This window comes from Eptatretus burgeri, chromosome 12 (genome assembly GCF_056783735.1).
Source record: "Eptatretus burgeri isolate ZD-2024b chromosome 12, Ebu_testis_v1, whole genome shotgun sequence".
NCBI classification, from domain to species: Eukaryota; Metazoa; Chordata; class Myxini; order Myxiniformes; family Myxinidae; genus Eptatretus; species Eptatretus burgeri.
In genome coordinates this window covers 21,004,159-21,021,871 of record NC_140972.1, presented here as the reverse complement: position 1 = coordinate 21,021,871, position 17,713 = coordinate 21,004,159, and the positions used below count along the sequence as shown (strand labels likewise).

The window sequence follows — 17,713 nt, the reverse complement described above, 5'->3', positions numbered from 1 at the left end:
AAGGTTATGCAGGAATTTCACACGAGGACACTACCTGAACTAATCATCTTAGATGGCGTCCGCCGTGCCCCAGAGTTATCTGCGTCTTATCGACTTTCCGTAATGGGTCGGGAAGCCGGTCCGAGAAGCCCCACCTGACCTGGACCGGGGGATCCGTCACATTACACTGCTTGTTTGCTTCCAGGGCCATAATATAAATTATACAAGCTTTAGCATCGTTTGCAAAAAGTTAGTGTGTGTGTGTGTGTGTATGTGTGTGTGTGTGTGTGTGTGTGTGTGTGTGTGTGTGTGTGTGTGTGTGTGTGTGTGTGTGTGTGTGTGTGTGTGTGCGCGCGTGCGCACGCGCATGTTAATTGTTTATCACGGACATTCGAGTTTGTCCGAAAGCAAATGGTCCGAACCCACACTTTTCTTTGGATATTTTTTGTTCCAAAATTTCCGTGAGCCCAATTTGAATTCAGGAACACAACAATCTTGGTTCACCATTTCAAAATTCCCACTTCTGTTTAAATGCTGAAATTATATTTAAAAGATTATTTGAATTCACACTTCACACTCCAGCAATGGTGGGATAAAAGTCCCCTGCGAGAAAAACGGATTTACTGAAAACACACACAGCACATGCGCAAAAGCCCTCATTTACCATTCACACGTCATTTCCAAAGTTGTATATTTTCGATGAAGATCTGAATCAAATAGGCTTTTAATATTACGTTAAAGATTTTTTTTTTCTTTAAATATTTCGTGAGACTCAAATTGAGATGAATCGAGTTCAACAAAAGTTTGAATGCAAGTTCAGATGATTCAGAAATCCTGTTTCAGAAGGAAACTTTTCCCCAAACAAAGTTCTGAACATTCAGGAAGCAAATCTCACAGACGTGGCCCGGATAATGACGGATGGCCGGCATGTCCATCAAAATACCACGGACACCATCTGCAACACTCATCTCTGACTGAATTTTCGCACCCAGGGTCGTTTTCCCGTACCTATCCGATGAATGAGGCAAAGGAGGAACCGTGCCGGCAGCTGCTTTCGGAATTTCAATTGACCTCGTGAACCAGCGTTGCGTGCCGCACCCTATCGTCGATCAGACCAATGAATCACTTGGGCCAGTTGCTTCAGAAGCCCGATCTCAGATCAAACCCAAGCAGGATAAGTCGAGACACGATGTCCTCTTTCATAAACTTATTACACAAGCAGGAAATTGGCGGAGGAAATGGCGGTTGGGGAATTCAAACTGGAAAATGGCAGGAATAATCAGGAAAGGTAATGCAAGCAATATTAAAAATGTACAAGTTCGGATGCATTCCTCTTGCCCCCTACGCAATATACCCGCCATCGGATCCTTTAAACAATTACCGAGCACGTCTATTGAAATGGATCCAGGCACCGGAATAAATGAGAGAAACTGTGGGAAGCGGGATGAGAAATAGTCGTAAGAAAGAGGGAGTGAGGGGTCTACTATGTTCCCCCCAAATCACCTCCACAACTTGAATGAAGCTATGGTCACCCCAATGCTCAGCGGTTCGGGTTCGCCTCCAGCTCACTCACTCACAGACTCCTTCCTCCGCTCCGCTTGCACCCTGGTCGTGTGGAGATGCTAGATGTTTTCGGGCTGAGGCGAAGTGGGCAGCTCTGTGGTGGCGTGATGACAGCTGGGCTGAGGTGAAGGCATGCCGGACTCTGTGTGTACGTCTGTGAGTGAGGTGTAAAACGGAGAGAGAGTATGAGAATATGTTGAGGACAAGAAAAATATGGAATATCATGAAGTGAAGAAGAAGAAAGTTGGAAAGGAAAGTTGAAAGAAAGCGAGCAAAGGAGCAAATCTGTAATCTCGCTACAATTTCCTCCAATCTGCTTTCAAATCTTCTGCATCTCTTCTTTTGATTCCCCTTCCCCACCCTTGTTTTACGGCTTCTTGGTTCACCATTGGTCCGAGCTGGTGAGGGATGTCGCCAACCCCCTGGTGTTGATTGGCTGGGTCTCTGCTTTCTGCCTGGCAACGCAATTCAATTGGGCAATATGGGGCCTTTGTGGAGGTTCTGTCTGGGGCTGGGAAGGAGTTTAAATTTGCCGTTGCCCCCCTCTCAATGGTGAAGCTTTGCTTGCGGTTGAACACTGAAGAGAAGGACGTGGGAATTTGTTTTCGGTGCCGTGTGTCTGTGTTGTGAGAAATCGTTTGAGTTGAGAATGTGATGAAAAGAAAGAACATAAACTTATTCTCACTCACAGTCGCAACACATCTATCCACATGAAAATGATAGATTCTGAATTACTAAACAGAATGCGAAGACGAAACTGGCTTCAAACGTATGTGCTGTGATTTGTCCTTCCTGGGGATCACATGTGTCACACGAGTTTTGGTTCATCTTTGAAAATAAACGTTCAATTATCATTGTCCATTAAAAGTGAGGAAATACATATCTGTCAATCCACATGTTTCGGATGAAGGCGAATAAATTATTCTGTTTAGTGTTTGTTGTTTTTATTGCAGGTCCATCATATATAAACCCCCTCGGGGATTCCGTGTTTGAGTGGATTACGAACCTTCGACAGAGGGTAAACAAATCCACACGACACATCCTGGATATCAGATTGGATCACAAAATGCAGGTATGAAGAATTGTTATTTGTGCCACATATTGAGATTAAGATCATGCCCACGAGTTAACTCACCATTGATTTGCTCTAACCCTAAATAAATTGCAACAAACTTGATGGTCAGCTCAAAAAACGCTTCATTGGAGAAAGTTTCAAGGGTACGAAGGTTACATACTTGTGACAATGCTCCATTTTGTATGAAGGAGATCATTTTTGATTAATGGAGGTTGATGAAGAAGATGCAAAAATTACATCCGAATAATTTTGTTCGGAAGGGAACAGTGTCGCTCCTCTTCAATCAAGTGCATCCCCAATCTGTTCTCCTATACCACTGGTTCATTCATTTGTCCTTGCGAGATCATTCTGCCTGTGTAACCATCCCCAGATACACTGGGAGACATTTGTTGAATGATCGATTTTATTTACATGTGTAGATGTGTGTGTGTGTGTGTGTGTGTTTGGATGTATGTAAATATATGTCTGTAAGTGTGTATATATATATATATATATATATATATATATATATATATATATATATATATATATATATATATATATATATATATATATATATGTATATGTATATATTGTTACGTTTGAGGGGGGGGTATGCATTCAAAGGGTAATTAGTATGTTTAATTAGGTATGCCATGCTGTTCGAGTTTACCAGGATCTCGATGTAATAAGTAGCAATTCAGTGGTGATAAGTTGTCTAGTAAATGTTCATTTCTTCAAGGGGGGAAATGATAATTGTCACGTAATTAGATAGGGACACGGGATAGGGTAAGTGTGTCTGCGTAAACCCATTTTGGTATTCTCTGGAGACTGTCCGTGACGTCACAGGACAGTGCAGTGGATGGCTCCGCCCCGTGATCACGATTGGCAGAAGGCGACGGCGGTGGGCCAATAAACGGCTCGATTGGAAGTGACGAGGACAGGAGGATAAAAAGGTTCTGTTCGGGGTCGAAAAGGAAGAGGAAGAAGATTACAACCAAAAGATCGTTTTTTTTTTGGTGGGGAGGCTGGAGCCCGGAGAGCATCCTTGTTGTTGTGCTGATTCGATCGTGTTCTTCATCGTGTCCTGGAGCCTTGCTGAGCCTCGTGCCTCACCTTGGTTGGCTCTGGGGTTCTGCTGACTCGGAGTACGGGGTCGAATGGCGGGCGGACCTGCCTCCCTCTCCTGCTCGCAACTTGGCGCCAGAACTGGTTCCCTGGTGGCTGTGAGCGGACTTGGGCCAAGACCAGGAGGTCGACAGCACCACGGTTTCTCCTGCCCCCCCCTCCCCCTGACGAGAGCAAGGCCAGCTCGTCCGACGCCGATCCAGGGACAGTTGCGTCCACACCACGGTCCAGCCTGACCACCAGAAATAGCTACGTTTTGTGTGTGTGTGTGTGTGTGTGTGTGTGTGTGTGTGTGTGTGTGTGTGTGTGTGTGTGTGTGTGTGTGTGTGTGTGTGTGTGTGTGTGTGTGAACTTGGCGCCTTAGAGGTTTGAGATCTGTATATTCATTGGAATTGTCTGTGTTTTTCCCCACGCCCGATCCCACACCATCCCGTCGAATCGCCCCGGATCCCTCTTCTTGCCGAGTCTTGTTATTCCTGGTCAATAATAAAAACAAATAAACATCATCAACTCAGTGAAAAGCGAATCGTGCCACCTTCCTCATCCCGTTTGCGGTAGAGCGATTAGAACCGCCATGTTTGGGTTATAAATAAATAAACCGCCTCCATCGTTTCGGCTCATTCTGCGTTGGCGGGACTGTTCAAGTCCCGTGGATGTCACAATATACAATATCTCTATATATATTTCTATATATTGGTTCACGAGTCAGTAAGTGACCACAATATTCGTTATGGGCGTTTTTCTGTCTGTCTGTCTGTCTGTCTGTCCCGAGCATAGCTCCGTGGGTTTTGATCCGATCCTGATAAAATTTGGATGGGAGGTTTATATCATGATCTCGTTGTGTTTTCTTAAGAATGGGCGTGGTGTGCCCATTATGGGCGGAGCCACGCCCAAAAAACGTGTTTTTAGGGTGTAGCCGATTTCAAGTTACATCTTCTCCGAGGGTGTTTGTCGAATCTGGCAGGGGTTTCATTATTTGATTATCCCAATGGCACTTGCATCGCCCATGGAGCTCGATTTTTCATTTTCGTCCCAAGGTCAAGGTCACAAGGTCACGAACTTAGAAAATGCCAAAATAATCAATAAATTGGGCATCGAGCTCCTTCGGTTTTCAACTGTTTTGAATGAAAGTTGGTATGCAAGTAGTGCTCTCCAAATACGACAACTTTCATCATTTACGTTTTTCCCGATTCCTGCCAGTTTGCCCGTGGCGTCCCCTCGAAGGTCAAAAATAAAAAAGGAGAACCGTGGACATTGCTCGTGAACCATCGCCGTCTCCAGACTTGTGTATATAATATATATATATATATATATATATATATATATATATATATATATATATATATATATATATATATATATATTGTTGTGGATTCGTGCCCGCCGGCGTGCGAGCGGCCACGTAACTCGAATCGCGGCACGTCGCCCACCGGACGGACAATCCCGTTGTGACCCTCTCGGACTAACGCCGGGAACTAGTCACGGGTGGGCCTTTCGGCCTCACCACGATCGTACCAATCGGCCCCCCGCGTGGGATAGGGTTGTTCGCCAAATTCGACCTACCTAAGTACCCACACGGAGGGTAGACCGGGCGATCGCACCTCGCCGCAGGTTGACTTAGGACACGGGCCGCTTTAAGCGACCCGTTCCGTACTATCGGGATAACCGAGCGGTGTTATCGTCAACCTCGACGGTTCCGATTAATTATCGGGCGTATTTAGCCCACGACCAACCCTTTCCGTGAAGTAAGATGGAGATTCAATAAAAGAAAAGACGAAGCGAAACGGGAGAAACAGTTCAACATAAAGCACATTTATTCCGCGGCAAACGGAAAGCACACATATACAATTACAACAATTATGCACCAAAAGCAAATGTAAAAGTAACACAACAATTATGCACCAAAAGCAAATGTAAAAGTAACACAACAATTATGCACAAAAAGCAAATGTAAAAGAGAAACACAATGCAGATCTACTACCGACTACGCGAGCACACGGCAACACTTACACAGTTTTACTTCACAGACGGCGCCGACAACACATATACTCCAAAGCAAAAGAAAAAGGGGCCACCCTCAACTACAGGGGGGCAGACAGGCCTGGGGCCGAGACCGCGTCGAGCCTACCCGTCTGGTGATGAGCCGCAAAATGGCGGGGGCGCCCCGACTCCGCGGGCTTCGCTGGCACTGCCTGGAATGGGGTGGGAACGGGGCCCCCTTCTCACACTATCTCAGCACGGGGGGAAACAGGGGGGGTTGTTGATGCTCGGGGGAAAGAGGATATCTGGCTGGCTTGGGTCCCGCGGTGAGCGACGCCACTGCGACCTCGACCGCGTTCCGGGCCTCCCCTCTCCGCAGCTCCCCGACTCTGACACGAGCGCAGACCTCCACAAAGCTCCTTGGCTTCTCCAGACTCTCCGGACCCCGACAGACACTCTCTTGACTGATTTCGCCGCCGCCACAACTCTTCAACTCTTCCTCGATTCGCCCCGCGCTCGGCGCTTTATAGTGCGACAGGAGAAACCACATGCAGATTTTTGGATCAAGATCGGCTCGGGGGCGGAGCCACGCTCGCCCATTGGACGGAGGAAAAGTGGGCGTGAATCATTCTTGATCCGATTTCTCGGAAAGGCCGCTTTTTGCACCCGCTGCTCGGTGCGCGCCCTGTACGAGTCCAGGATCGGTGCCCACAAGCGGCGCGGGCATGGCGGTGATGGGATGGTTGCGAGAGCGAGATGTGACGGTGAAGGTCGTGGCTGTTGGCGTTGTTGTTGTTGTTGTGAAGCGGCGTTGCGGTTGGTGGTTTTTGTGTGAGCGGTTGTGGAGAAGGTGGATGTTGTGAAGGCAGTTCTGGAGAAGGTGGCTGTGGTTGGCGAGATGCGGTTGGTGGTGGTTGTGGTGGTAGTAATGGCGGTTGGTCCAAAATAAAGATAGTAAAAGAAAAACGGCTATCTAAAAGGGTCGCAGCCCGAATGAATGACATTTATTCCCTCTAAACAACGGGTTTGGGCTAACTACACATATACTTACAGAGATATCTCACCTACGGGACCTGAATGGTGGTTTGCGAATTTCGTCAACCACAACACTACCCCCTCCCCTTTTTACAGACTCGTCCCGAGTCGTCAAATTTTCGTGTGCCATCATGTTTAGTTCTCCCCTAGTACATTTTACCTACGGATCCCTGAGTGCGACATTCATGGTATTCGTGTCCCCAAAATAATTAACCTGAGGGCTGAGTAACTACCTAAACAAACTCACTCACACGGACGACTTAAATGAAATTGCCGGCGCTAAGACATACATGCCGGGGGTGCACTCATATGTACAGTACATCTTTACCTTAACTTACAAATTTTACACTAAACCATGGCCCAGGATCAATGAACTCTGCAAAAAGAAAGCAGTTAGCAGGGAGCCAGGCTGCTCGTATGCAGTCTCTGGCTCAAACAATGCAGGTGACGGGGAACGTGGCCGGCTGCTCACTCGCAGTCCAAGGCCTTCCCTTTTTAACTGAACGCAGTGAACCACAACGGTGCATGGGCTGCACAAACGCAGTCTCCGTGCCAGCTCAAGTGGCACACGCAATGAACACAACGGATGGATGGATGGACACAAACATGGTGCATGGGCCGCCACTGCAGGCCCGTGTTGTAGCTGCCAACAGGGCAGTTCTTGCAGCTTGCAAACTGTTGCTTTCTGATCCTGGCGCACATGGCAATGAACAGGGGGGGGTGGGCAAAGCAAAAATTGAACGGGGCTGGTGAACAGGGGCAGTGGGCATGGCATGGCAAAGGTGATCAGGCATACACAGCCTGCAGAACAAGGCCGCTGCAGGCAAACACAGCCGGCAGATGAACTGGCCGGCACAGGCCTTGCAGAAAACAGCTGCAGACGATCCGGCCGGTACAGGCCTTGCAGCACAGCAGCTGCAGCCGATCCAGCCGGCACAGGCCTTGCAGCAAAACAACAGCTGCCGATGAAGCTGGCCAGCCTTCGCCGTTCAGTGGAGGTTGGTGGAGGGAGTGCGGTGGTGCTGGCCACTCGGAAGGCGGGCTCGGACCTACTCTACGGTCTCCCTCCCAACCTATCGCCTTTGCCTGTCACTGTCCATACCCACTCCCTTAATTTGTCCAAAACCAATTTAGCCCCAACTTATTTTTTGGTTGTTTTTATTTTTACTTCCCCACTATAATTCGTCCCCTAACCCCCTTTATCTTCCTTGTTTGGCTAACCTATCCTGTCACCTAGCCTACTCCCAACCCCTACGTTCCCTTCCCGGAGGGGAATAAGGGAGAGCTAGCGTCCTGTGTCGAGGCCCAACTCAAGCCTCAGAATGGCCTCCCCAGACTTCAGCGATCTATAACACAAAGTGGGTCCAGCGGCCCACAACGAGAGCGAGGGGATGGATGGTGCGGAGGGGTACACTTCCTATTCTACCCTATCCATTTAACTGTTAAACTACCCCGGGGCTTTCAACAAGCGCCTCTCGCTTAAACTATTGGTTCTATAAACCCAGATTCCCGTCGCCTGCGTTGGTGTCCTTACAATTTCGGGCCTCGCCCCCCAATTTTCTTTCCGTGCCCTCACACGGTCTCATGGCTGGGACGCGTGGCTCCCTTTGGCAGGCACGACCCTCTGCCGAATCTCCCGCGATGGCACCCCCGGGCACTACACTGCCTCCGAGCCTACCAGCTCCCTAAACACCGGGGAGTGCCCCCCATGGCCTCTCCCCTGAAACGCACACGTGGCAGGCTGGCTTCCCGGGCCCCTTTCCGAGGGTCACCCGTGCCCACACCACTGCCCACGCGACTAACGGCGCCCCGGGCCCCCGCACCAAGCGGGCGCACCCGTGCCCACTACGCTATCCCGGCCCCCCCATGGGCCCTTGGCCTACCACGGCCGACTAGCCTGGTGCCCGGGGTACCCACTCAGCAATACTCACCTTTCGCAGCCACGCTCCCAGCCCGTCAACAGGGCTCCTGCACCCCTCCAAACGGGTTTCGAGCCTACTATCCCACCAACAGCAAAACGACTTCCATTTTTCAATTTGACTAACCCAGCTAACTTACTTTATACTGACCCCGGGGTCCCTTGGGCAGGAGTCACTCCTCCCCCCAATCACTCATCGCACCATGCATTCCCCATTCACTCCACACACACAGACCTGCTGGCCTCACTCACTCAACATGTCTCCACCTCACAACTCACCAACTCTTCAACACACACACCGCTGAATTTTGCCATCCTTCTATCTGCATCCCCTAACTAACTCGTGCTCCCACGTCGTCCCTTAAACTACAGCACGTTCCATTTAACACTACGTCGCTAAACTACGCCCCCTCTACACACTCACAAGTCTGTCCATGTCCTCAGATGTCCCAAAAATCACTTTCCCAACCTAAATATGGCTACAATCCCTCTAACTAATCCATTCCACTGGCTCCATGAGGACTTACCCCTGCCCCATGGAGCCGGTCTAGCTAAGTTAACCCTTCCCTCTAATTAGTTTCCATCCTGTGCCCTGGTAAGGGGGTCTTCCACCCCTTGCCCGGGAATCCTGTGCACCCGAAAGTGAGGCTTGCTTTTTTTTTCTTTTTTTTTCACATGCGCAGCACCAGCGCGGCAACTCACAGCTCGCGCACTTTGCACCTGCTCGTGACGTCATGCAGCTGCACGAGTACCTCGTCCCTCCTTGGACGGTACCATCCGGCAGGGATACCCCTCCTGCCGGATTCCAACCCCACGTGCAGCCATGACGTCACCGTGCGCATAAAAAAAAAACACAAGCCCCACGTCTCGAGGGGTTCCCCACGCGAACACATGTGCTTTGCCCGTTGGAGCTTAACACACACGATCGCGTGGAGAACCCGTCCGGTCCAAATCCATAATCCTGCCTAAACTTTGTCCGTCCGCGGGATCGGCAAATCCACCGCGTGCGTTTCCGGACCGGGACTTCACTCTCGCAAGCGAGCACGTGGGGGCCTCGTGCGTTGCACAGCACGGACCTCGCGCTCGCTGCTGGGTGAACCCGGCCCCGGTCCCCGAAACAGCTACAGCCGCTACCCGGCTTTTGTCCCTCACATGTCGCCGTCGTAGTCTCCATTCCACCCACGCACACCTGCGTGTTACGACGCTCACACTCCACTCCATTACATTCGCCCCGGGAGACACGGCTGCATGTTCACACATGCCCACCGACATCTCCCTCACACACAGCGACCTTGCACACGCTGTCTCTCTCACACTCGGCCGCTCACTCACGCATGCCATTACCCTTGCACACGTGGCTTCACTCACTCGCGGCCTTTCACTCACTCGTGCCATTTCCCTCACACAAACCATACTACTCACACACGCGGGGGCACTCGCTCGCGGTGCCTCATCCACACACGGCGTGCTGGGAAGCACGATCTTCTGCACACTTACCACCACACCACTCACACACGGGGTCGCTTCCGCACACGGGGTCTTTGTCAACTCAGTCACCTCTTCACCCTTTACCTCCCTTGTCTCAACTATTATTTCCGTCTCTTCCCTTGTTATCTCCCTCGTGCACGTCTCCGTCACCCCAATTAGTTTTTCCCTCTCGGTCACCGTCACTCTTCTCGCCCAACACGTCCCCCGAATTATTTTCTCCTTACCAGCCTCCACCGCGGGCCCGACAGCCGTTGCACTCCCTCCCAGCTCGTTCGCTCCCACACGTGGAGTCGCCATTTTAAACTCCCTGGTAACGGCCTTCATGCCCGCCTGCAGGCTTCATGCCCGCCTGCCGCCTGCACGCCATGCATGCAGGCTGCATGCCCCCCATGTTCTGCGTGTCACCCCGCAGCTCTTTCATTTCTTCCTTCATTCCTTGCGCATTTGTTTCCATATTAGTTTTCATTCCGTTCATTTGCTTGTTCATGCCTTTTATTTCGTTTTTCATTTCATTTGTGTTTGCATCCATTTTCGTTTTCACTTCATTCATTTGCTTGTTCATGTTCGCATTCATTTGTTGCGCATCCGCATTCATCTTTGCCAGCATGGTGAATAGCTGGGTCATGTCGGGTGCGTTTGGGTGAGCCGTTTCGGCAGGGATCGGGGAAGGGTTTTGGTGGAGAGGGGGAGGGGAGGTGTCATACACCGCGGCCGCCGCCGCACCTATTTCGGGCTCTGGGTTCAGTTGGGGGAGTTCGTGTTCCTGCACAACCAACATTTCCTGCACGGGGTTTTCATCCTGGACCATGGATTCTACACATTCTAAATCCATTTCTAATCCCCCCGGCTCCCGCTCGCCTTGAGACGCCATCTTATTTCTCGTAAAGGGTTAATTTGAATCGCTCGTAATTTGGAGGGAATCGGGGGTCGCTCCTCTCACCCCTGGACCGATTCCCGTGAATTTAGCTGGAGACAGGAGAGCCCGTTTTCCCGCTCTCCGACACCAGTGCCGCGAGGAGGGGGATGGGTTTGTGTCCCACTCCTGACAACAGTGTTGCGAATTCGCGCCCGCCGGCGTGCGAGCGGCCACGTAACTCGAATCGCGGCACGTCGCCCACCGGACGGACAATCCCGTCGTGACCCTCTCGGACTAACGCCGGGAACTAGTCACGGGTGGGCCTTTCGGCCTCACCACGATCGTGCCAATCGGCCCCCCGCGTGGGATAGGGTTGTTGGCCAAATTCGACCTACCTAAGTACCCACACGGAGGGTAGACCGGGCGATCGCACCTCGCCGCAGGTTGACTTCGGACACGGGCCACTTTAAGCGACCCGTTCTGTACTATCGGGATAACCGAGCGGTGTTATCGTCAACCTCGACTGTTCCGATTAATTATCGGGCGTATTTAGCCCACGACCAACCCTTTACGTGAAGTAAGATGGAGATTCAATAAAAGAAAAGATGAAGCGAAACGGGAGAAACAGTTCAACATAAAGCACATTTATTCCGCGGCAAACGGAAAGCACACATATACAATTACAACAATTATGCACCAAAAGCAAATGTAAAAGTAACACAACAATTATGCACAAAAAGCAAATGTAAAAGAGAAACACAATGCAGATCTACTACCGACTACGCGAGCACACGGCAACACTTACACAGTTTTACTTCACAGACGGCGCCGACAACACATATACTCCAAAGCAAAAGAAAAAGGGGCCACCCTCAACTCCAGGGGGACAGACGGGCCTGGGGCCGAGACCGCGTCGAGCCGACCCGTCTGGTGATGAGCCGCAAAATGGCGGCGGCGCCCCGACTCCGCGGGCTTCGCTGGCACTGCCTGGAATGGGGTGGGAACGGGGCCCCCTTCTCACACTATCTCAGCACGGGGGGAAACAGGGGGGGGTTGTTGATGCTCGGGGGAAAGAGGATATCTGGCTGGCTTGGGTCCCGCGACGAGCGACGCCACTGCGACCTCGACCGCTTTCCCAGCCTCCCCTCTCCGCAGCTCCCCGACTCTGACACGAGCGCAGACCTCCACAAAGCTCCTTGGCTTCTCCAGACTCTCCGGACCCCGACAGACACTCTCTCGACTGATTTCGCCGCTGCCACAACTCTTCAACTCTTTCTCGATTCGCCCCGCGCTCGGCTCTTTATAGTGCGACAGGAGAAACCACATGCAGATTTTTGGATCAAGATCGGCTCGGGGGCAGAGCCACGCTCGCCCATTGGACGGAGGAAAAGTGGGCGTGAATCATTCTTGATCCGATTTCTCGGAAAGGCCGCTTTTTGCACCCGCTGCTCGGTGCGCGCCCTGTACGAGTCCAGGATCGGTGCCCACAAGCGGCGCAGGCATGGCGGTGATGCAATGGTTGCGAGAGCGAGATGTGACGGTAAAGGTCGTGGCTGTTGGCGTTGTTGTTGTTGTTGTGAAGCGGCGTTGCAGTTGGTGGTTGTTGTGTGAGCGGTTGTGGAGAAGGTGGATGTTTGTGAAGGCGGTTCTGGAGAAGGTGGCTGTGGTTGTCGAGATGCGGTTGGTGGTGGTTGTGGTGGTAGTAATGGCGGTTGGTCAAAAATAAAGATAGTAAAAGAAAAACGGCTATCTAAAAGGGTCGCAGCCCGAATGAATGACATTTATTCCCGCTAAACAACGGGTTTGGGCTAACTACACATATACTTACAGAGATATCTCACCTACGGGACCTGAATGGTGGTTTGCGAATTTCGTCAACCACAACAATATATATATATATATATATATATATATATATATATATATATATATATATATATATATATATATATATATATATATATATATATATATATAGAGAGAGAGAGAGAGAGAGAGAGAGAGAGAGAGAGAGAGAGAGAGAGAGAGAGAGAGAGAGAGAGAGAGAGAGAGAGAGAGACAGACAGACAGACAGACAGACAGACAGACAGACAGACAGACAGACAGATACAGACACAGTAAGATTGGGGCGGTTGGGATTACACATTTTTAAAGAAGAAGGGGCTTCGAACCAAAAGTATATAACGAGTTTGACTTTGCGTATCAAAGCAAAAATGCGAGAGCAGACCCGGTCTCAGGCAACGTTTCACCAGCTTCATCAGACACAATCAACATCAGGCACAAAATCGATATATTATGTGTGATGAAGCCGGTGAAACTTTGCCTGAGAATGGGCCTGCTCTCGCATTTTTGCTCAAATTAGTGGAGTCGATTGAGATTTTCACTTTTGGCTCGAAGTGCCTTCTTCTTAAAAAAATTATGTGCATATATCTAAAAAGGTATACATATCTGTGTGTATATACACAATGTGTGAGAATACGAACCACGTTTCCCCATTGTCATGGGTTGCTCACCTGAATTTGATTTTTCATTTTTTTTCCTTTCATTCTTTTCTTTTCATTTATTTTTATTTTCAGATATGAATATGCCTGGTATTTGCTTAATGATGAGGGTGGTGGGCTTGGGATCCAAGGGTCCTGAGTTCAAATCATGCTCAGCAAATGAATTAACACCAGGTGGGGTTGACTCAGCCTGTTATCCTTTCAACGTTGGCCAAATGAGTACCTGCTTGCTGGGATGTTTGAGCCATTTGAGTATCCTGTGTTGGAGTGGTGATCCATCTGGGATTGTGCCTAATATCACAGGAGACTGCTTTGGCAGCACCAACACTCTGTACAGAGTATGGTCTCGAGGGATTTGGATGGATTTATGAATGTTGTTTGACAATTCTGCAATTTTTTTTTTCTGCTGTACTGGCTTCGATGTCCATCGGCATGAAAATTTCAGCTTTCTACGTCACCCAGAAGGTCGCAATCTTTAATATCAGTCAGTCAGTCAATCAGTGCCAGAGCTTTATATGATAATATGTACAGTCGACAGAAAGAGCTTTATATTATAATGTGTAGAGTATACAGAGAGAGCTTTTCTTTTCATATGTCGAGTACACAATTTTTTTGGTACATATATATTTAATTTTTTTTTCAGTCTACCTTTCTGTTTTTTTCCTGAACCCGTGGGAACAGATTCACCATTGTGGTTTCATCCTAATTAATTGATAGTTAGAAGCTGTACTTATTGCTCGAAGATGTGAAAATCATCTGTGCAGACGCCATCTGCATTTTATGGAAATTAAGACAATTTTGTTTCCATGTTTTTGATGCTTATGATACGTGCTGGTGCAGGTTATGGATCTTAATATGGATATCATGCGTTTGGAACAAAAACTACAACAGAGTGAGAGGTTGTGTCAAAACCTCAAGTCCAAGTTGATCCTTCAAACCAAAAACATGAAGGCTGAGAAAACTCAGAATGCCGAGTGTGATGTGGAACACCAAAAGATGGAGCATAAACAGCAAGGTGGGTTCCACTGAGATGGATGTGATGCTCGAATGGTGTGGACAAAACAAGCAGTCTCAAAACAACTTAAGTTTGTTCTTTCTCCGTCCTGTCCTGTCCTGTCCTGTCCTGCCCTGAATCCGGATCTTGTAAATACGAGCGGGCAGTGTTTCCCTCCAGGCTGTTGAACCCTCCTCAGCCCACCTGAGGTGGGAATTGTGCTGCGGAACATTGTTGGAAATGCACATTATGATTTTTGTCATTTTGAAAGAAATTTTATTGATCACAGCACATCATTCTCCATGTTGTAATTTTAAGAAGGCCCATTGTATAATGAAGATGATAGATAATATCGGCTACCACCAAAGGTGGCGCTGTTTCCACCAGACCCGTACACGATGTGCATCTTCACTATAATTCATGGATCGTTGTTTGTTTGTGTGTGTGCATATTTGTTTGTTTGTTGCGCTACTCCTCCGAGAGTTCTGGGCCAATTCATTTCATCCAGACTTGCTGCATTGGATCAATATGACCATAATTAGTGCATCGGGGTGTTTTTATATTTGCCGGTGGTCTTTGAGGAAGGGGAGGGGGGAATGCAAATTATGAATGTGAATACGTATCATGGAGTACCACTCCAGGTGGGAGAGAGTATTACAAGTCCCTCCCCTTTATTGTGGAGTATTCCTGTCCCCACATTTTTCAATGCTTGGCAAGTTCATTCATCTACTTCAGCAAGTAGAAAAGAAAACAGCCTGTTGGTAGATTGCAGCAAATGCTGCTAATTTAGACCACCCCTACTGGCTGCCGCTTACCATGCAAGGAGTGGTGCCTCCTGAGCTGTTTCCAGAAGTGTATTGGGTGCTCTAATGCTTGCATGCCCTGCTGAAACTTGACCCACATTGCAGCCTGTGATTATGGTGAGATAGACAACAGACCACTTGGTGGAGGTAAGCCCAATACTTCACATTGATGGAAAATGGAATTTGCTGAAACAGCTCACTGCGCAAGGCCAGCGATGGCTGATGACTGCCTTTCACCAGCTTGTTAACTCAACTCAAAACGAACAATACGAAGAAGGAAGGGAGAGCAGGACAATCGAGTCAGTGGGAATAGAAAAGATCATGAATACAAATAGGGAATAACGAGATGGTGATTGGTGCCAATTTAACAGATTGGACAGAATAACATGATTGGACGAACACAGGGAGGAGATTCTCCAGTGGGGGATTTGAGGTGGGGTGGGGGGAAGAGTAGAGATGAGCAGTTTCCTTGCATTAGGTGAGGGTGACAAGGTTCGGTTACAAGCAGAACAAGTGCAGCCTGTTTGGGCTTGTGAGGAACAAGTTACTGAGAAATCTATGGGGAAAGAACTGCTTGGATATCCACCTGTCTGTGGTGGGAGAAGAACAGCCCTTTAGCCTGTATCTCACTGGGCTGGAACAGCTCGCGACAAAATGCGAACGGGATTCTCCAAAATGCCTCGAAACGTTCGCGGTGGTTCTCAATTTCCTCGCGTGAATCGCAGGACGTTGCTCTGATGTCGCTTGACTTTTGAACTTGTTCAAAAAATTCGTGCGACTAATTTTCTCTCAAAAAAGTTTAAGAGTCGTCGCGTTTGTCTCGAACCCGTCTCAATTTAGTTTCCATGAGTCAGAAGGTGCGACAAATGTGAGACCACTTTCTGAGGGATTGGCGACCGATGAAACTAAATTGTGACTGATTGGAGAAAAAAAATGATAATCTGTCCTGGGACCCCTGAGAGTTTCGTAATTATATCGCAATTTGTTCCCAATGACGTGAGGCATACGCAAATGTGAGATATTCGTGAGACATACGCAAAAATAAATTCAGTGTGATTCCAAGTGAAAATTATTGCTATTTTATCGCAATTTTGTGTCTCCAACTCGTCGCGAACTGTCGCAGCCCAGTGAGATACAGGCTTTACACGGAAGCCTCTTGGTGAGTCATAACCAATCAGCCTCAATGTATTGGATTCCCTCATTTTTCAGGGGTGAAATGTGAGATCTGTGAGGATCAGCCCAGAAATGTGTTGCCTCCTCCAGGGCAATGCAAATATAATCTTGTGCAGCATTTGATGTTCACAGCCGAGTGTTGCTCAGCGATGAAGGTTACTCGCACCTCAGGAAATTTCTGCACAGTGTGAGAATGTTACTTTTTTTTTTTTTTACAAATTGTGGTCCATCAATATATGGCAAATGTGAAAATGTATGATCATATTTAATCTCCGCCATCAAAGATGGACGGAGGTTACTGTTTTCACCCCTGTCTGTTTGTTTGTTTGTTTGTTTGTTTGTTTGTGAACAGTATTACGGAAAAAGTCCTGGACGGATTTCGACGAAACTTGGTGGGGGGATTTGGTATTGTCCAAGGATCATGGCATAAGATTTTGGACTTGGTCCAAATTCCAATATGGCCGCTATGGCGGCCATTTTGATAAAAATTTGAATTTTTGTTTTTGCATTTCTACATGTTTTAAGTGATTTCCAATAAAAAAATTAATAATTTGTGAGAGAAAAAACAACAAAATTTTTCACCTTTTTTTCAAAAAAATTTCGATTTTTGTTTTTGGCATTTCTACATGCGCGTCGATCTAGGTTAGTTTATTCAATCGTGGTTCAGTCGAGTCTGATCCGTTTTGAACTACAATGAATAGGATATCAGGTTCACTTAAGTGACCCAGCAGTGTTGGCGGTGGAGGTTTTGCACTCTATCGAGTGCTCCCCCTCTAGTTTTTTTCTGTAATTTGCAGAAAAATAACATTGTTGTAATTTATCAGTTCCATCCATGGTGTGGCAGCAGCCAGGCCAATGCCAATCTCCCGAACTCCCGGTGATGAGGCCATCGAGCAGAGATAAGTCCATGCACCATTGGATTGCTGATCAACCATGAGCACCGAATGGAACCGCCAATCCTGACAGGGTGTCACTACTTTCCGTGGAAACCTTACTTGTGCACGGGCACACCAAAGGACTTGGGGGGGGGCTGGGGGGATTGGTCTCATGCCGTCGATGCATACTCGCGTTAACTTACCTGATCAGGTGCAGCCGAGTGGAGTTGCGAAGGTCGCACCGGCAAACAGCCAATCGCCAATCAGTGGGGTACAATTTTCTGGCTTCGCTACGTGTGGCCTCCGCTGAACCAACAGAGGAAAAGACATGACAAACTGGTGACATTCACAAAAATAGGACAGCGC

At 48.5% G+C, this 17,713-nt stretch overlaps 1 protein-coding gene across 1 annotated transcript in view; it reads left to right on the top strand.

The window, feature by feature from the left end:
• The window catches only part of LOC147015223 (uncharacterized), a 58,413-nt gene that overhangs the window by 8,631 nt on the left and 32,069 nt on the right, over positions 1 to 17,713 (top strand). The window contains exons 3-4 of the mRNA XM_085849782.1: positions 2,496 to 2,614; positions 14,343 to 14,517. Coding sequence (XP_085705908.1) covers positions 2,496 to 2,614; positions 14,343 to 14,517 — 294 coding nt within the window. The remainder of the gene's footprint in view (positions 1 to 2,495; positions 2,615 to 14,342; positions 14,518 to 17,713) is intronic.